The sequence below is a fragment of the Anser brachyrhynchus genome, assembly GCF_964034855.1.
Source record: "Anser brachyrhynchus genome assembly, chromosome: 3".
NCBI lineage: Eukaryota > Metazoa > Chordata > Aves > Anseriformes > Anatidae > Anser > Anser brachyrhynchus.
Genome location: NC_137696.1, coordinates 18,038,699 through 18,057,662, shown reverse-complemented (window position 1 = coordinate 18,057,662; position 18,964 = coordinate 18,038,699). Strand labels below are relative to the sequence as shown.

The following is an 18,964-nucleotide window of genomic DNA, read 5'->3' as shown; positions in this document are numbered from 1 at the left end:
TGATCAGCAGTCAATGCCTTTATTAAAACTACACCACTTTTAGATAAACATTTCGGTTTAAGTTTCCAAGCATCTCACTGGCCTACTGCAGGGACCGGCGGCATTGGGGTCACCGCCAGCTGCCGTCCCCGTGCCGGACCCTCAGCTCTGCCCCCGGAGGAAGGCAGCCAGCCTCCAGCTCTGCCTCGCTCTGAGCCAGCTGCTGGCAGCAGCATTAGCTGGAATGTGCAGGTCACTCTCTACAGAGCCACATAAGTGTTCCTCTTCTGTCAGTGCAATAAATACAAGTGCATCAAACATAATTTAAGTGGCACAGTTAGCTTATGAGTATCATGGGTCAGAAACCTCAGGGATAACCACGCTAATGGCAGAAGAATCTCAGTACAAGAACAAGCTACTGTCTGCTTTGCAACTAGTATGGTCCTGCGGGTATAACTGGGATGCATGCCGAGCAGTTTATACTACGCTGTACACCCCTGAATGGACCCTTCAGGCAGCACGATTCACTTCTGAGCACTAGTGACTAAACCTACAGCACCACTCCTTTCTCCTGGACAGCGTGCTCCCAACACAGCAGTGAGATGGGCTGAGAAAGCTGCTGCTGGAAGTGCCTGTGGTGCCCAGAGCACAGCAGGGAGGCAGAGGGAGAAAGGTGGAAGAACCCCAGACTTGTTTTTGCATCAAGAACTGCGTTGTCACTGCCTGCTTGTAACTACAGAGGAACAGTGTAGCCACCAGGAACAGGAAATCAAAAGGAACTAAAAAGTAGATGAGGGGAAATCAAAATACAAGAGTTCTTCCCACCCAAAGGAAGCACATAGCTGGCTGGCTGTGTACAGGGAAAATGGAAGACACCCATTCCCACATCCTGGGCCCATGCTGATCGCAGAAGGGGGAAGTCAGGCAAAACACGATCTTATGCTTTCCAGCTTAAACTCCCAACTCTGTAATTTATCTGTATAAGCCACTTCAGTCCTAGTAAGAAGTGCATGTGAGGAAGGGGAGGAGCTCCACTGAGGATAACAGGGATGGGAGCAGAAGTGATGTCCAGAAGGGAAACTGTACGGAACAGGAAAAAAAGGGTATTCATCTTTTCCCCTTAAATAGATGTTGGAAAAGGAAGAACAAAAAAAAAATCTCACTTTATTTCCAAATGTGTGCAATTAGCCCAACACTTGCAGCACATTGTGACTGAAGAGCTAAACAAAAATACCTCTCACCACCTGGATCTTCAGTGTATTTGTAATTACAGCCACTTAGCGGAAAAAAAGGGCAGGCAAAACGTGTATTTCCTAGAAAGGGAACACCTCAAACTCAAGCAAGACAACTGTGGTATGGAGACACGGCAAAAGCCATTTGCCTACAAATGAGTCTGTACGTGATCCAAAAAATAGCAGCAGTGTTTGGAAGTGAAAGAAACACCCTTGGTCATGACATACGTGTCCTAGGAATGTCTGTCCTCGGTGGTACCGCGCTGGATTGGCCAGGCTCTGTTGTGCTTACTTTTTTCACCATTTGGTACAAGCTCCTGGGTTGTTGTCACCCCTCCGTCCACGTCAGAAAAGAAGCCATCAACTTCTTTCTTCTACCATCACAAACGCTGATACTGGGAGCTGGAGTTGCCAAGGGTACACATCAGGACTGGAGTGGGAATCCCTGACCTCCTTTCGTGCCAGGGATGGAAGAATGGCAGACTGACCCACGGGGAGGGAAGAGGAAAAGGAGAGAGAGAGGGGAAGGAAAGAAAGGGAAACCTCTGCGCTGCCAAGCAGCCAGTCTTCAGTGATGATGCTCATGTTCAGATACTCCCAGAAATTCCCTAGGAAAAGAAACAACACAGCAGTGACTCTCAGTTGTCCTACGCTCTGGTGGATGCTGTGGCTTCTGTTTCCCTGGCAAATACTGGGGCTCGAGCGCTTGCAGCTAGAGGGAGCAGCAGTGAGCTTTGCTTCACCCATCTAGAAGAGGTAAATGCCAGCAGCAGAAGCAGCTGCTCTGCAGGCAGCCCCTCCAGAGCATCCAGCTCACAGCAAAGATGAGACAGAGAGGGGGGGAGCGCTCCCAAGCTTTCTGTGGTTCCCTTTCTGTAGTTCCCCTTCTGACCCAGAGCCCCAAGCACCATCCCCCCCATGCTGTGGAGACCCCGCTGGCTGGGCTGTTACCGCAGTATTCGAGGTAGCTCTGGACTCCTGTAGATGTATTTGTGCCGGTAGCCGAGGTCTGTGTGGAACGGAACGAACTGCACCTTGTAGTCTCGGAAACTCCGCGATGTCGCCGCGATGTTGTAAAGCTGAGTCCGAGGGGAAGCAGGTGAGGGCCACGTGTCACTCCAAACCAGCTACCCCCCAGCTCAAACCCAGCCATCCCACCCCAAATCAGCCCCCAGGCCCCCAAACCAGCTGCCTCTCTCAGGGGTGGTCCTGGCTTGACCAGCTTTGCGACCTCTCGCCCAGCCTCACTACCGATTCGCCACCTCCAGCACCACAGAACCTGTGGTCCCTTCAGGCTGCGCATTTCTGTGTACGTCCTGCTGTTGCTGTCTTTCTGCCTGGCTTTATCAACATCCCTGGGGCGTTATTCTGGCCACCCCAGTCCCTTCCTCCAGGTCAGTTCGCAGAGCCACACGCCTACCTTTTTTCCCAGATGAAACGGTACCACCGGGTCGTCCTCAGCGTGAAGGATGAGCAGGGAGCAGGAAATGTATTTCACACTGTAAGACAGACAACAGTGGCAATCAGGAGCAGGTAGACTGGATTCATTTTCCTCCCTGCCCAAAACTACTTCTACCACAGAGAGCCCCTTACTGATGTCAGGCAAAGCCAGTTAAAAAATAGAGCAAGCAAACAACTGCAAGGCTTCAACACAGCACGCAGGGCTAGGAAACGTGGGCTGGCCCGCAGCAGCCTCCCGGCACTAACACCAACACGCCTGGATTTGCGAGGAAGCTGCAGTGACTAACGTGTTCTGTGGGTCGTTAAGTGCAGTTCAGATCTTGAAAATGCTATTACACGGGCACCATTAATTTGATCTGCAGAAGATTTACTAGCAAAAGGCATCCTTGGAAAAGCTGTTTGCTGCTCAGACCCAAAGTGGCTCACATCACTGCAAGGCATCGTCCCCCAAGGTCTGGTTTGGTTTCGCAACTGGAAACCGAACTCCTAAGTGCTCAGCCTCTTGAATGAGGTGAAAGCAGACATTATTATGCAAAAAGGCGGCTTATGCAAACGCACACCAGAGAAATAATCCCAAACCTTTAAAGTCCTGATGCTACTGCTTAACGTGTAATGCACACTTGAAAGGCATAAATCACCAGGATCAAATTAGCATATCCCTGAGTAGTCTCTGTGCTCTCTTTTGCATCTCTCCTCATTAAGACCAATTAAAAAAGAAAGAGCTCCATAGTGCAAAGCTGTGCTGCATTCAGGGCTGCAACAGTAACTGAAATCCCTTCAGCAAGTACAATGCTTCGACAGAAAACTAGCAGAGTGCAGTCTGCTCCTTGATGCTTGCCCTGGTTCACTGCAGCCACAGCTGAAACCCCAGCGAAGAGGGAAGACACTCACTTCTCATCGTTTGCAAATTTAATTCCACTCGTCGTGATGGGGTCAAGGAAGAACCAGTCAAACCCAGGGAAGTATCTGTATATCTGAAAGGAAAAACTGGTGTTAGTGGCAGGCACCAGCAGGACAGTTACACGCAGCAGGAACAGGGCAAGCCTCTGCCATCCCTGTAACATCCCTGAGCTGCTGGCTGCGCGCTCTGCAATGAGACAGGCCACATTTCCACCGGCACCTTTTTTCCTCTCCTGTGTCAAGCCCCTCTTATCAGCCTGCTCAGGAGCAGGCTCTCGGGGAACTTGCACGGTCAGAGTATCAAGGCATGATGCTGCCGCTGGGAACAGTTTTCTGGCAAGCGAGCTTTATCCCTGGGCACCTCACCAGGACAGGCACATCCAACATGGGTGTCTGCTCAGTTTAGAGCCAGCTTGTAGCTGAACGGAAGAGACAGCCACGTCGGAGTGAACTCACCAGGGGATCTGGGCAAGCAAAGGGACCACACAGAGAGGGCTGTGACCAGGGGAAGCCCAGCTTTGCCATCACTTTGCTCACAGCCCACAAAATGGCCTCCCACAACAGGAAAGCTACAGCACAGAGTGGGCCGTCCACTGCTGAGAGCTGAGTTTACCTTACCCTCTCTGCATTTACTGCCCTTTCTGACCCCAATTTCTGTTTTATTTCACCAGACTCCACACATGGGTTAGGTATTGCTTACTGCAGTGGTCTTCCCAGGACCTGCCTTACACGCTGGTCTTTATTTCCAACACTTGTAAACGTGACTCATGGCAGTTAGCTCAGCTACATCGCTTCTGAAGGTTAATCTCTAGGCGTGCCGTTACACACCACTGCTGTGAGAACCGCTGTGTACTTGCCACAGAAAAGGGGTGACTCCGCGCCTCCTCCCGTATGTTGGTGAACGGAGATTCCAGTATCAGGGCATCCGGGGGTGTTTCTGAAAAGCCGAAGGCAACGTGCTGAAGTGCAGGGGTCAGCTGCCACCGCGGCATGCCAAGGACAGCCTTGTCACAAAACCTGGGACATCGGCAGCACCTGGGCCAGGTGGGGTGAGCAGCAGCCCACCAGACTTACCTCTCTCACAAAGGCGCCTCACGAGATTTGTTGCGACCCTGGAAAGGAGAACAACGGGTGTTAATCCAGCACAGTCCCTCTGCAAAACACCAGGCTCTGGTGTTAGCAGGGGGCAGGCATACAACTACAATGCCCTAACACTGCGGTCTGGGCAGCCAGCCCACGGTGACTTGGGTTCCCACAGGTCTCCCAAACCCCCACTGATGCCCACAAAGGGCATTAGGCACCTGCGTTTAGGGAAATGAACAAGGCCAGGAAAGCAGCACACCATGTAGTCACTTGAAAGGATCTCTTTGAGGTGGCTCTCAGGCTCCTGACATACCCACAGCGGTGCAACACAGCCTCCTGCCCCATGGGTACAAGGGCTGAGGAGCAGAGAGGGGGAGGCAGGAGTCGGGGCAGAGGGTTACTGAGCTCCAGGCAGCTGAGCACGGGGCTCCCAGCGTGACACTGGCCACAGCTGGGTCAGAAAGCCAAAAGGTGTCCTCCATGCACCTCCCTAACGGGATGGACACATCTGCAGAAGTTGCTGAATCCTCCAAGCACAGCTAACTTCAAAAAGCTCAACCTCTGGGCTGGCTACAGTCACCAGGCCGTTCAGATGGCAGTGCACTGGGAAACGTCACCAGAATGCTCCAACCCAGAAAGGGATCCTGAACGCAGCAAAAATAAAGAGGTAGAGCCAAAGGGAAAAATAAAATCTTCCTAGTCTCAAACAAAGCACGCCGTTTAGTACCACGGTGACGAAGAGGCACTATCCTGAAACACCTCCCTGCCCCAGCACCACGTTTCGTTGGACAGCAGGGCAAGCCACTGTAGACTCAAACAGTCTCATCTGCACACTGTTTAATTTCAAAGCAATTCCTGCGTTTGCCCTCTGCTCATCCCCACATCAATGGGATAAGAGTACGTGTTTTCTGCTGAGCGTGATCAGCCTCCAGACAGCGCAGGAAAGGGAGGAAGCATAAAAGGAAAGTTAAAAACCATTTAGGAAAAGGCACTTTGGACTGCAGATTTCTCACTGTTCCTACTTCCCTGTGCCAGGCATGACCCCATAAACACTGTCGATGGCCATCAGTGCAGCCATGCAGGCATCTACATGAATATTAATTACACACAATATGTTTGTCAGGACAGAAAAAGAACATTTTGTAAGGGAAAACTGCGCGCACATGTGGCCTGTCGCTCTTCCAGAATATCAAAGCAGCACGATGTTCTGCTTTGAGAGACGAATACAGACATAGGTTCGCCACAGGAAGAGATCAGCGCAGCCCCGCTCGCCTTCCACTCGATCAAATAGCATCATACTCTAAGTGCCTGTTTCCCAGCAGATCCCTCCGGGCAACGAAGGTTCGAGATCAATTCCCGCACAGTCATTCACTGTAGCCCTTCTCTCTGCAGAGCGCAAAAGGGGAGCTACTCTGCAGCAGTTATGCCACAGACTCCAAGCCAAGCCAGCCTGGGGGTTTTGGCAAACAGCGCCTTCACCCAAGGTCAGTGTTTGATGTTTGTCAGAAGGTGCTAAGTCCCACTGGGATTAGATGCTTACCCCGTGCCCAAGGAGTGTCCCCAGATGTAGACAGGGTTGTCTCCGCTTCTTGCTTTTATCCAGTCGAAGACGTGAAGGGCGTCATAGGTCATTCCCCTCTCAGACGGGCTGCCTATCGAATCTCCCCAGCCTGAAACACAGAAGGTCCCTCCGTGAGCTGCATGAAACGCTCTGCAAAGCCAGACGGCTCTTCCCATGCAGCACACCTGCAGAAGAGTCAGGCGCAGGCAGTTTCTGCTCATCTCACTGTGCACGTCTACAGCTTGGGGTTAAAGCCCTGATTGATCAGCAGTCATTGAAACAAGGTAACTGCTGGCTGCAAAGAAATTTTTGTGGGTTTGGTCAACAACAAAAACAACAGCTGGATCCTAAACACGGCCACACTGTGTTCTTGCACCTCCCTGACCGCAACTGCCCAGCTCTCAGACCTCGGCTGCTTTTGCATGCACATAACCAATTCCTAAGTGCAGTCTCTAAAAGCATACAAAGTGGATCCTTGGGATCAAAACCCAAGCACATTTCACAAAGCTGTTGCAACGTCAGCTTGTCCATGGTGTCCAACCAGGGCCCGCCAGCAATCTTCCACCCTCCTGATTTCTCTGGCTCTATCCCTATTACAGCGTGTCTACACACCTCACGCCGAGCAGGAAGCATCCCACATCCCTTCTGACACCTACAGAGCAGCCGGAGAAGCTGCTGCCAGCAGGACTGAAAAACAGGGCGAGCTCCTACAAATAAAACTCTGAGAAGAGCAGCAGATACTTGACTAGTGGTGGCACAGAGCTGCAAAATGGTCGCAGCTCCTGCCAAGGATGTTAGCAATGAGCTGCCATGTATCTTAGCTTCACAACAACTTCAGAGCAGCTCGCTGTCTCTGTGAGACCAGAAAGAACATGAATAAGTAGGACTTCTATCAAAGGTACCATTATCTGGGGAGCAGAAACAGTATTTTATGATAATCTTGTTTAATTCTTGTGCCTTTTGTTACACTTTGGAGTAATTTTATTATGGAAATTTGAGATTTCTGGAAATGCCTTACAGATCAGAAACATCTGCAGCATCTAATACAGCTTCTCTGAATTGTCAACAGGGCAGCACATAGTTACAGGTCACAAAATAACCATGTCTCGTTTGTACAATTTAAAGGCGAGAAAAGGAAGGATGAACTTAAAATTGAAAAAGAAACAGCAACCGCAACTGATTAGCTAACAGCAACCGTGTGCAAAACAACAGTTCCCCTGAGATTATCTTAAAAAGAAAAGCAATTATTTTGTTACTTAGAAAAGAAAGATAGCTAAAAGCGTTTCACAATAACAGAAGCCCACATACCTCGGTAATCAAACGTGACCACATGGTACCCGAGGGAGCTGAGAACCTGGAGGGGAGAGAAACACACAGAGCTCTCACAGAGGCTGCCACCTCTGCCGTGCTCTTGCCTCAGGCCAAGGTGCAGGGACCTGATTTATAACATTATCAACCCAACTCGGTAAAGGAGTAATTTAAGAGCTTTTCAGCGTGGCAGGCGCAGGGCTTTCGAGCAGCAGACATTTCAGTCTGCGGGCTTTACTCCATTTGTCTCCTGGGCCGAGATGTAGATCACCCCTTTAACAGCTTTACCCTTGGTATCTACAAATACCCAGTGACCGTTTCCCATACAACCAAACAAAGCCCACACAAAAACTTCCGGGTTTTCCAGTGAAACAGCACAACTGCTTCATTTATACTATCCAAACTTGCATAAAGGTGAGCTCAACATACAGAGGTCTGTTTCAGGTTTCAGAAGGCTTAAACATATACACCTAAAACTTACAATTGCTCTATCGTGAAGATTTACGTTACAAACAGTGGTAATCCTAGTAAAATCCATTAAAAGCAAGTAAAAATAATATCCCCACTAGATCAACTTGCTTAGAAAAAGTACCTCGGTAAAAACAGTACTAGCATTCTGAGCTACCATTGCTTGGTATGACTCTAACATCTCTGCAGTGGATAAAAATCAGTCACAAAAAGATTAAACTGCTGTTGTGACCTCTGTAGGATGTGTGATAGAAAAGCCATCTTAGTATTACATTACACTCTAAATCTTTTAATGGACCGAAGGAAATTGCGTGTAAAACCAACACGTTGTTTTTAGTGTAAGTGAAATCTTAACAGTCTGAATGATTTCCGTTACAAGTTTAGGCCTCGTTAGTACTGGAAAAAAAAAAAAAGCACCATACAGAGAAGAGGGGTGTTGGCAACCCAAATCCTTTGCTGGGGGGACCATGATGGTGACAGTATCTCCTTTTTTCCTTCTCAGGTCCGCTTGGGATCAATCTTTGTACATTTCTGATGTGCACAACATGCTACTTTCTCTTCACCAGTCTGTGACTCTACATTACAACCCAAATTACCCCGCAGGATGTGTTTAAGACATATCGGACATGTTCTCTTCCTCACCTCTAAGCCCATTTCTGCATCTCTCTTGCAGACCGCAGGCGAGCTGCTCCCAGCCCTGTCCCCACGGCTGGGCTGTGCCCCCTCCCAGCCCCGCTCGTACCTGCACGCCTCCGCAACACACCCTGCGTCCCCATCTCCAAGGTCTCTGCTGTCGCACGGGGCCTGCGCTCCTCTACGCTGCATCACTATGCTGGCTGCCATCGGCATCTCGTTTGACACAGAGTAACTATCTGCAGCTTGCACGTAAAAACGTGACAGATTTTCTCTCTAATACTGTCTGTGCGGGAGTTGTTACTATTTGCATTACGGTCACAGCCAAACCACGTCGTTATACAAAGCTCAGCAAAATAGAACAAGCTAGCCAGTAGTCACCTGGTCTTTAGACGATTGCTGTTAGGGCTAAACAAGCCGAAAACAGTGCTCCACGGGGCTCCAAAGCAAGCTCAGAAGCTTCACAAGCCTCAGCCGTGTTACCAGCAATAGCAGTGCTACATTCATGGGGCTACGAGGCTGCAATTTCCCTCTTCGGCAGCTTACCAGCTGCAGACTATCGCTCATGAGCCCAGCAAGGATACTGCAAAACCTCTTACACTGCAAACCCTCTTGTGACCTGAGGCTTCTCTCCAGGAACGAGCAGTGGATTTCCTCGGAGGCAGCTACCCATTCAGCTGCCTCAGGGCAACCTGCGCAGGTCCACGGGCAGCAAACAGCTCTTCATTGTAACGCATTAATTGGTTGCTGAGCGTCTGATTTTATAGCCAGTGCAGCTTGCGCAACGAATAAGTGCATTATAGTGATTACGACGAGAGCTACAGGATGCCAGGCCAAGTTCAGAACTCCTTTAACTGCAGGACACCACCACCCTCAGGGGGACTGCAGGAAGGAACAGTGATGCATCCTTCAGGATGCCGTAGCAATCTGGGCATCTGCTGGGTGTACAACACTCGCTGCCTTCAGGGCTCCTTGCACCACCAGCTGGACTGCCAGCATTAGCTGTTGGGTGATTAGTATTTGTTAAAATCGTTTCAAAAAGAAAAATATCTAATGGTACCGGCAGTGTCACAGCATACAGCTGAAGTGACATGCCTGCACACTGAGCATTACCTCTTGGAATAGTCCAGTTGTACTTCCTGTAAGAACAATTGTTCTCAAGTATAATTTTAACCTTAACAGGGGTTAAGGTTATATATATAGCTGACATTACCAGGTAGAGCTATAAACAGACAATTTACAGTAACGTGGGGACACACAGTATGCATACAAGTACTGTATCTTACACAGACGCCTGGATGCTGATTGGAAATGGAGAGAGCAATCCCACTGTCCCACTCGGCTCTAAATGGCTGTCTGCAGACAGAAAAAGCTGCTATCTTCACATGTGCATCACAGAGTTTGCCCTGCTGCTTGCCGGCACCCCCTGGGGACTGTCTAACACATTATATCAGGCTCACCCTTGCTTTACTTAGTTGTGGTAACTCTTGGCACTACCACGGAGTTATATTACTCCACTCCCCCTGCTTTATTGCCATTTTCCCACTAGCACGTACCCAGAATTGATGTTATCATTCACAACTGCACCAGCTTCAAAGTCACTCCTTCCCTCAAAGCCCCTTTGCTCTTTGCTAGTCAGGTCTCCTCAAGCAATTCCTGGCTCTTCCTTTGGCTCTAAATCCTCCCGAGGGGGTTCCCCAGAGGTGTGCCCTGTACTGCGTGTGCTTACAGGGCAAAGGCCCTTTACACAACGGAGGGATTAAATACCCAGTTGTGAGCGCAGATTCCTGGGCAGAACAAGTTACTGTCGTTTCAGCATCCTGTTGCAGATGACCTTGCTAACATTGCAGGCAGGTGGGGTTATGTATTTATCAACCCAACACCACAGTACAGAATACCTCTGCAAACTGTATAACAATAACGCAATAACCAGGTAAAATATTAGTAAGTACATTAGGTGCTGCAAGACAGCTGATTCCACCAGAATTACTAAATATCACTTTTGGTACGTCCACTTATGTATTGGATGCCCCGACCAGGCATGCAGAGCACCAAGTTCTTTCTTGCAAAGCCTGGTTTTCAGCTTTGCAATGGGATTTTAGTGCTAAGTCACCACACACAATCTAGCCTTTTCCAGACCATTAAAAATGACTTCCAGATCAGAAGACTGTATTAAATCATTCCCTTTTCACATTTACTTATATGATAATAAAACAGAGCAGTGAAAGCAAAGTTATGCAACAGATACTTAGCTGGATCTGGAACAGACTACGTCATCTTCTGTGCTACCTGGGGAAGGGAAAGTGATGAAGAAGCCTCGAACATCTCCCTCTGCAGGACTTTCTGGTCATAGGAGAGGTCTCATCAGTAGTATTTGTTTCCTTATTTTATCCAATTTATTATCTATTGTTCTTCAGTATCAACTGTTAATTAACCTGCTGACAGCTTAGCTATCTTTGATATGTTTGCTGTATCGGCTGCACTGGCGGCATCTCTTCTGAGTAACAGAGATGAACTTTTATTTCAATTAGCAGGGTGATAAAAGATTTTTACACTCCTCTATTTCTTCTTAAAAAAACCTGCCGAGTTTAACGCATCGATTGCCATCACACAGATAGGACTACTGTTTCATTTACAAAGTCAAGTCCATGCCAGTTCTTCTAGAGCCTTGCATTTCACATACCCTTGTTCAATCAACCATTCCCTCAACTCCTCTCTGCTCCATTACTGATAAGGCTTTATTTACGTTCCCAATTTAAACCTTTTTTCTTTTGATCTCTATCCTAGATTTCTTTTATGCTTACACTCACATACACTTCCCACCTGTGCTGTCAGGACTGGCACCCACCTCGCTGTGTGCAGGGGGGTAGCATCGCTGTTCATCCCCGGTCACCATTCCCATGGCTCCACTTTCCTCCACCTGGATTTCCAACTTCTCCCCCTCTGTGTGCCTTCTGCAAACAGCCCTTAGCTCTCCCCCTGCATCTGCCTCCTCAGAGCATCAGTCTGACCCGCACCAGCCACCACCTTCACCATATACCTGGCCAAGACCACCATGGAGAAGCCTCCAGCTTTCCCTAACCCCAACCTGAGTCGGAGGCAGGGCCACGCCTGGGGGTTCAAAACCCCACCGCTGAGAATGGCCGTGCCTGGAAAGAGCGCCCTGAAGAGGGACAGCTAAATTCTCCTCTTGTTGCTGGGAGCCAGGTGCTGCAAGGCAACACAAAGCAAACGCGCGGAGTAGAGACCAGGAATGCAGCAAGAGGAATCTGCCTGGCACTTGCCCTGGCCAGCTGCTCCTGCCCAAAGCACCAGCCCTTGCGCAGCAGCCAGCAAACAGTGGGGCTGCCCTCGAGACAAGCCAGGCCCAGGCAGCAGCACCCCACACACCCACCCAAACCAAGTCCTGTGTCCTCACAGCCTGGCATGGCACAGCCCCTGCGCTTTCCCTGCTTTGTGGGAAAGCAAAAAAATATGGCAGAGTCCCAATCCTATGCCCTGAGGCTATTAAGCCTCTTCTGGTTTAGGTGGTGTTGTCTTTCAAAAGCATATTTTCCTTTCTTGTTTCTCCCTCTAAAACTAGCTCAGAAAAAGTCTCAGATGAAACTAATAAGACTTCAGCTGCCTTTGCAGATAACACATTTCCTTTGGCCCTTAACAGGATGTTTAGTGTAGCAGTGACAAATGTTTTCTATGTAGCAATTACTTACATCCCTATAACAATATCCCATTGTTTCTTTTGTTGCTATAAAGTTGGGTAATCTCATGCAATTGGCAAAAAAACCTCTGCATCAGCTCTCCAATCTCCCAGCACATCAACGCAGCAAGGACCAAAAGCTTCACCGCCAAATCCTCAACAAACAAGTCTGAATCGCAGAGGAGCTCGCTGTAGCCTGTTCCTGACAAGGGTAGCTAGGAGAAGAGGACTCCTGTCTTGAATTTTAAAAGGTTTTGAGGACTCTTGTCTTGAGTTTTAAAACGTTTTGACTTGCAATATTCAAAGCATAAATAATTTGTATCAACACAGTGACCCTGAATATATTAGTATATACGGTATCTGGAAACCAGGCTCAAGCAAAGAATAACTGGCCACGTGTCCAGAGCAGAGGAAAGCACCCCTCAGAGTGAGCTTTTTTCTGGTTACTGCTCCAAACACACATCCATGCAGGCACCAAGGATTGGAGCAGTGACAGCCTCAATGTTCGGTGCTGCTGCTGAGAAAAGCTGCTCACACGGATCAGTCACTTGGGAAGAAGGAGCAGACCTCTCGAGTTATTTCCCTTCTGAGCCTCTTCTAGGGGGCTCTCCCCTGCTGCTTCCAGGGTCTGAGCACCAGAGGCTGAAGGGCCAGCAAGCCAACCTGGTTCATTCTGCTGGAATAAGCACATACCCAGAGTTTCTGGCGTGGTCCAGTACTAGTTCGGACAAAATCCAGAACTACTCCCTCTGCCTGTCCTGGCCAACACAAAATGCATTGCAGCAGACGTTGTTTTTCTGGGAGTCAGCCAACTGGCTTAGCATACATGACAGTCTCCCCAGCTGTCATGTGCCAACCTTCAGTAACTTAGCACATCCTTTTTTTCTTAGGAAAAAAGCATCACCTGCTTCTTTGAAACTTCCAAATGGCATTTTCTAAGTGACCTGAATTAAAAAAAGGCTTTACTGCAGGGGATCTTGCATAAGTAGCTGCATTGCAATAAGTCTTTACGAATGCCAACACTGACACCAATTATAAGAAGAAAGAAATGAAAGATAAATCCATAGGAAAAACACAGCCTCAACTCCCTCTGAAATGAACTAGCAAAAATAATTATGGCTCTTTGGGGACATTTGGGGATGCGTTGTGTCACAACAGTGACTATACAGAGACTCGTAACATATGAAACAATACTCTTAAATAGCACCTTAAGTCAGCATACCAGGATAATCAATCAAATCATGACTGTGATTAAATAAAGCTTTTATTTTTTTCCTCACGAACTGTTCTGAACATATTCCTGGCAAAGAACCTGGTTAGTTTGGTTGGAGCTGACAGGTAACAGCAAGTAAAAAAAACCTTTCAAGTATTTTTGAACGTGGTGAAGCGTGCTCACTGCTTACAGACTCCCCTAGATGCGGGGTGTGTATGGCAGAAGGGGGCCAAAAACCCTAGGTCATGTGCCTGGTGGCAGTGGGCTGTAACGAGCAGTCTTCAAGCCTGTGCAGGTCTGACTGCATTAGTGCAAGCGCCTGGACAGCACGCGCAGCCACTTACCTTGTAAAGCTCCACGCGGTGATCCCCTCCTCTGGCAAAAGTGATTCACGAAGAGAATGAAAAACAAAAACAAAAGCCACATGTCAACATTTAAGCTTCCAGAGACAGGCTTGGGATTCCAGCTAAACGCAAGCATGCATGCCAAACATAAACACTTTAACTGCTTTGTTACGGGCTAGAAGGAGACACCACGGCACTGTTGAGCTATGCAGGATATAGTTTAAATGTCGACTTCTCCCTTTAAATTTCTTCTCATGGCAGAAAAAGACGATCTTTTCAACCCGCCCTCCAACCTCCCTTTTCCAAAGCCTGTAACACATCCAAACCGGCCTGCCCTTGCTGGCTTTGCAGATCCTGAGCTGCTGCCACCAGTGCTGCCCCAGCCAGTAACCCCTGCTCCCAGCAGACCTCACCACATTAACCCAAGCGCCTGGCCCTTGGAACCTCTCACCTGGCTCCTAGCACAGGGACAGAAAGGACACGTGCAAAAGACTGAGCAGAGAAAACCAGAGTGGAACACTAGAAATAAGTCCAGGGGAAGAATCTGCTTTAATGTTTTTTTCATAAATTGAAAACTAGCGGCTAAAAAAGGAAAGGAGAGGGAATGTGACATCACACGCATTAAAATAAGTCCCCATTGTGACACTGCTAATCCACAATGGAGCTTTAGTCTAGCATTGCTAAAAGTAGATTTTCGCCTGCACTCACATGAAAACCCTAAAACATTCCCGCTATGACTGGTTTGGTCAGTGCAGCCTCTAAACCAAACTGCCACTTTCCAGACCTCCCTCGAAGAACACACGCACTTGCCAGCCAAAAGTTGTCAGCTCCAACTGCGCTACAAAATACCTAACACAGCCAAAACCACTCAGGGCAAAATGTAAGGGGTTGCTTGGAAGTCAAGTTGAATCAAACAAGTCTGAGGAAGAAGATACACTTGCTTGAAAAGCCATCTCGGATGTGCACACACTGGTGACTTCTCATGCATTCCTCAAAGTGCAATACGTGATTTTTTTTTTTTTTTTTTTTAAGGACATCAGGTAAGCATCATTTTTGCCTCAGCTCCAGACCACTCAGCTGAACCAGAAAGCAAAGGCAGTGCCTTTTACTTATGCTTTATTGATGCAGGCTGTGTTAACCAGGCCTTTCACAAGAGACTGAAGATGCGCTGTGGAAACATACGGCAACATACATTAAAGCAGAAACGGCAAAGCCAATATGACTCCGGCTTCCTCCAATGCACAGAGTAAAGCAAAACGTGAGATACGCAATCAATACATAGCTCAGCACTTTATCTCAGTAACACCTGGGGGAGCCAAGAAGTAAATCTAATCAATAACCGCACAACAGAGATACCGGTCCTAAATTACCACTGTTAAGCTGCAGAGCAGTTTCCATTAGTATCATTTGCTACACCCAATAAGGACAAGAAAACAAACTAAGCAGTATTTGAAAAATAAGGCAACAATTTGATTAAACCTTGTAACACATCAGCATGAGCAGACAACAGTTTCTGAAGTCCCATCTGCTCATGCATTTCCTAGCTCACAGCATGCAACTTCCACATTTTGCCCCTGTACAGAAAAAAGGAACGCTACTAAGGTAAGAATTTAGGTGAAAAAGGGCAAACCTCCTGCAATGTAAAGGCTAGGAAACCTTCGCTACCAGCACAGTTGAAACAGAATTGTATTACAGCAACGCTTCTGCTCTTGCAGAGTATCTATAAGCAGACATCAGCTGCAAAAGAACACGCACTCAGAAAGGAGCCAATACTCTTTGAAAGATGCATATTAGTAAAGAAAAAAACCCACATGTACTAATAACTCAAGTAAAGCTCTGCATCATGCAGAGATGTGGCAGGAAAACCATGATACTGCGAAACACCCAGAAAGTCCCATGCTGTACTAATGGGTTTTAGCACCCAGAAACTTTAGAGAACCTGACCACAGCTGCTAAGATTACAAGTTTTAGAAATGCTCCTGTTCCAGACAAACGTCCTGTACATGTGCAATAAGGAAACAGGCCAGCACATTACCTTCCTCTTTCCATCTGATTTTCCTTCCTCAAAATGTGTTAACTACTAAAATAAGCTCATGAAAGGAACTGGAAAGCTTATTTAATATACGTAAAAGCATACATACAGAAGAGGTAATACTATCCCATGTCTTGATTCAAAAACCGTTATACTGGAAAGAAGTATTCCTCCCTACTTGATTGAGTAGGCGTCACAGCCTCCTGGCACGCAGAGGACAGAAAGCATCTGCAGGATCAGATCTCTCTGATAATGCAATAAATGTATTCTCACATTCAATAAATGGAGAGCCATCATGCCTTAAAACATGCTTTCTTTTAAAAAGAAAGGAGAAGAACCAAAATGCTTTTAGATTTATTTTTTTTTTTAAATCAATGTGTTGAAGCTGTAGGAAGACAGAAAAAACACACCGCCTAACAGAGCCGTTGCTGTTTTGTGTCTCACCTTGTTCCAGCATTGCCGTGCAAATAAAGGATTACAGGATGGCTGGAACCCAAAGCATCTTCAAACCACAACTGGTCCTTCCCCCGGGCATTCTTCCATAAGGCTGCAGGGACTGTATGCCTGTATCCAGAAGGAAAAAAATATATATATGTTTATTCCCTTGTTGCTTTTTAGTGTCTGCAACTCAAATTTTGAGTTTTTCCTGATCAATTCATTCACTCAGAGTTAAACTCCTCACGCACTCTTGATAAAGCTGTCATTCTTAGCCAACAAGTGAGACATTTTAAAAAGCCAGTGAGTAGTGTTATTTCTACATTTTAATCTCCAATACTTTTGCCTTCAAAACCCAGGGCTATGCAAGGCACCAAACTTCCCAGACCAACCCAAAGCACAATTACTGAACTTCCGGCTGTTCTACAGGAAGAATCTCAGTCCCCAGGCTTTTATGGTGCTTGATTACTTCAATCAACAGACTTGTACATCATAAACAAGATTCACAGCTAGGTCATTAGATATTCAGAATAATGACCAAAGTCAGCTGATTTTGGAAAGAACATTTGATAAACAAGAGGTATAGCTGACTAAAGCGATTTGAGGAAAAACAGGTGCTCAAGGTCTGATGAGAAGATACTGTATTTTGTTTTCAAATACCAGATTCTTGAAGGTTTAACGTCTTAGCTAGAAAAGCTATAACCTAGAAACCCAGGAATTTTTAACTCACAGCTGTTCTTCAATAGAAAACATAGCTGGGCAGCCTGTTAGAATGAATTCAACACTAGTGGGGAATGGAAAGAGATAAACAACAGACCAAAGAGAAGGCAGGCATTCAAACTGGGTAATTACTCCAGAAGACAAACACTGAAAGTGAGTACATGCCCACAATCATCTCAGATTGTTGACAAAGGGGCCAGCTTACAGCTATCAGAAGTACGAAGGTGCTCACATTCCTTTCTCCTACGAAGAAAGACAAATTCCATCTACCACACCTTCCCGCAGACATAAACATGGTCAGAGGACAAACCAGTACATAGGAAAACACGTTAGAAAAAAAAAAAAAAAAAACCTACTTGCTTGCATGCAGCAGCCAAACATTGAGTTTTTGAGGAGGAAAAATGCCCAAATAGCTGTAGGACCCCCTGTTCTGCCTCAATAGTTCCGCAAGCTTATGAACAAAGCCGTCTGAGGAGTTTGTTTCAGGAGCATAGTGAACACAAAACCTTATGCTAACGTTAAAACAAGGCTCCAAACTTTAGTGAAGGTCCCATTCAAAAGGTCATACGCTCCCAAGCAAAGAGAAACTTTGCTGCCTTAGAGGACACATACAGGGTACACGCACACAGCTAAACCCTCCAAATCCCACAGTTTACAAATCTAACAGCACTGGCTGTATTAAGCAACGGCACCTTTCCCTTCACACCTGACACAGTGTCTAGGCTATTTTTTCAGGTGTTTGCTGTTCTTGTGGTATGCGTTCAAACTGCGGGCACTTCTTGCTGTTCAAAGCCAGCAGGGACTTTCTGTGGCTTTGAAACTCCTGGGTTTGAGACACAGTAGAAATTGGTCACGAGGAACAGATGCAGAAGCTGGTTTGAGCTGGCCTAATAATGCAGCAAGTGCTGAAAGCAGACCTTTTTCAAACAAAGAACCAGTCATTTGAGCCGGTCCCGGTTAACAAGGAGCTAAAATTAACTGTCCTTGCCTGGGACCAGAAAAATCTTCACGAGTAAAAGCGAGCACTGACACTGTCACTTGTTCTGCTAAGAGAGCAAACGGCGTGTTCCTTCCTCACCCACTCTCCAAACCTTACATATGTTTTGTACACAGAATATTCTTCCTCCTACTCTGAACACTTCGATCCTGTTTTCCCATCTTCCCCCACATATACTTTGCAAAACAAACTATGAACGGCAGTCAAATAACAGAACTTGTAACTCCTTGGGTCTGGTCTGATGTGGAGGCATGACCTTTGTAGCAATGCAGAGCCTTTCTGATTCCAAAATTATGAAATTTCTCTGAATGCAAAGGTTGTCCAATTTTGTTTCACGCATTATCGATCCGAGTTCAGCCAAGCTCCAGCGATCTGCATGCTTTTCAACACGAACTCAGCCACTTGGCAGAGAAAAAACACAAGCATCCACAAATCAGAGCAGGCAATGGCTGCCGCATGCACAGCAAAAATACTGGACACGCGATACTGAGAACAAAAGGAAAGACTACGGATGTACAGCACACACTGCACACGGCAGGTGTCCTTACCAGACTCCGATGGTTACATCCTCCTCTGGCTGAAGGTAATAATTACAGGTGTGGTTTAAACCTTGATCTTGTGGTCTTTTCAAGTCAATGAAATATGGGACCCTCACTGAAATACAAAAAAGAAGAAAAGAAGAATAATGAAACCTTTTAATTTTTACCTGTATTTTCTTACAAAACAGTGTTACCAAGGCACTGGAGAGTTGTACAAACCAGTCCACTGTGCTGAGAAGACCTTTTTCATTGTGTGAAAGGATGAAATCAACTACTCTTGTGACTAAAATATGAACAACAAAGACAGCAAGGTAAGATGCAAGCAACCACCAACAAAAAAAATAGGCAGGAGCAGGCTAAAA

General features: G+C 47.0%; 1 protein-coding gene across 1 annotated transcript in view; it reads right to left on the bottom strand.

Moving 5' to 3' along the window:
• Nucleotides 1–18,964, bottom strand: part of ABHD12 (abhydrolase domain containing 12, lysophospholipase) — a 40,336-nt gene continuing 21,372 nt past the window's right edge. Inside the window, exons 3-13 of the mRNA XM_080584669.1 lie at nt 18,612–18,717; nt 16,356–16,475; nt 13,880–13,910; nt 7,525–7,570; nt 6,196–6,325; nt 4,647–4,684; nt 4,430–4,509; nt 3,564–3,646; nt 2,632–2,710; nt 2,163–2,290; nt 1–1,819 (exon numbers count right to left, since the gene is read on the bottom strand). Coding sequence (XP_080440795.1) covers nt 1,780–1,819; nt 2,163–2,290; nt 2,632–2,710; nt 3,564–3,646; nt 4,430–4,509; nt 4,647–4,684; nt 6,196–6,325; nt 7,525–7,570; nt 13,880–13,910; nt 16,356–16,475; nt 18,612–18,717 — 881 coding nt within the window. The 3' untranslated portion in view covers nt 1–1,779. The remainder of the gene's footprint in view (nt 1,820–2,162; nt 2,291–2,631; nt 2,711–3,563; nt 3,647–4,429; nt 4,510–4,646; nt 4,685–6,195; nt 6,326–7,524; nt 7,571–13,879; nt 13,911–16,355; nt 16,476–18,611; nt 18,718–18,964) is intronic.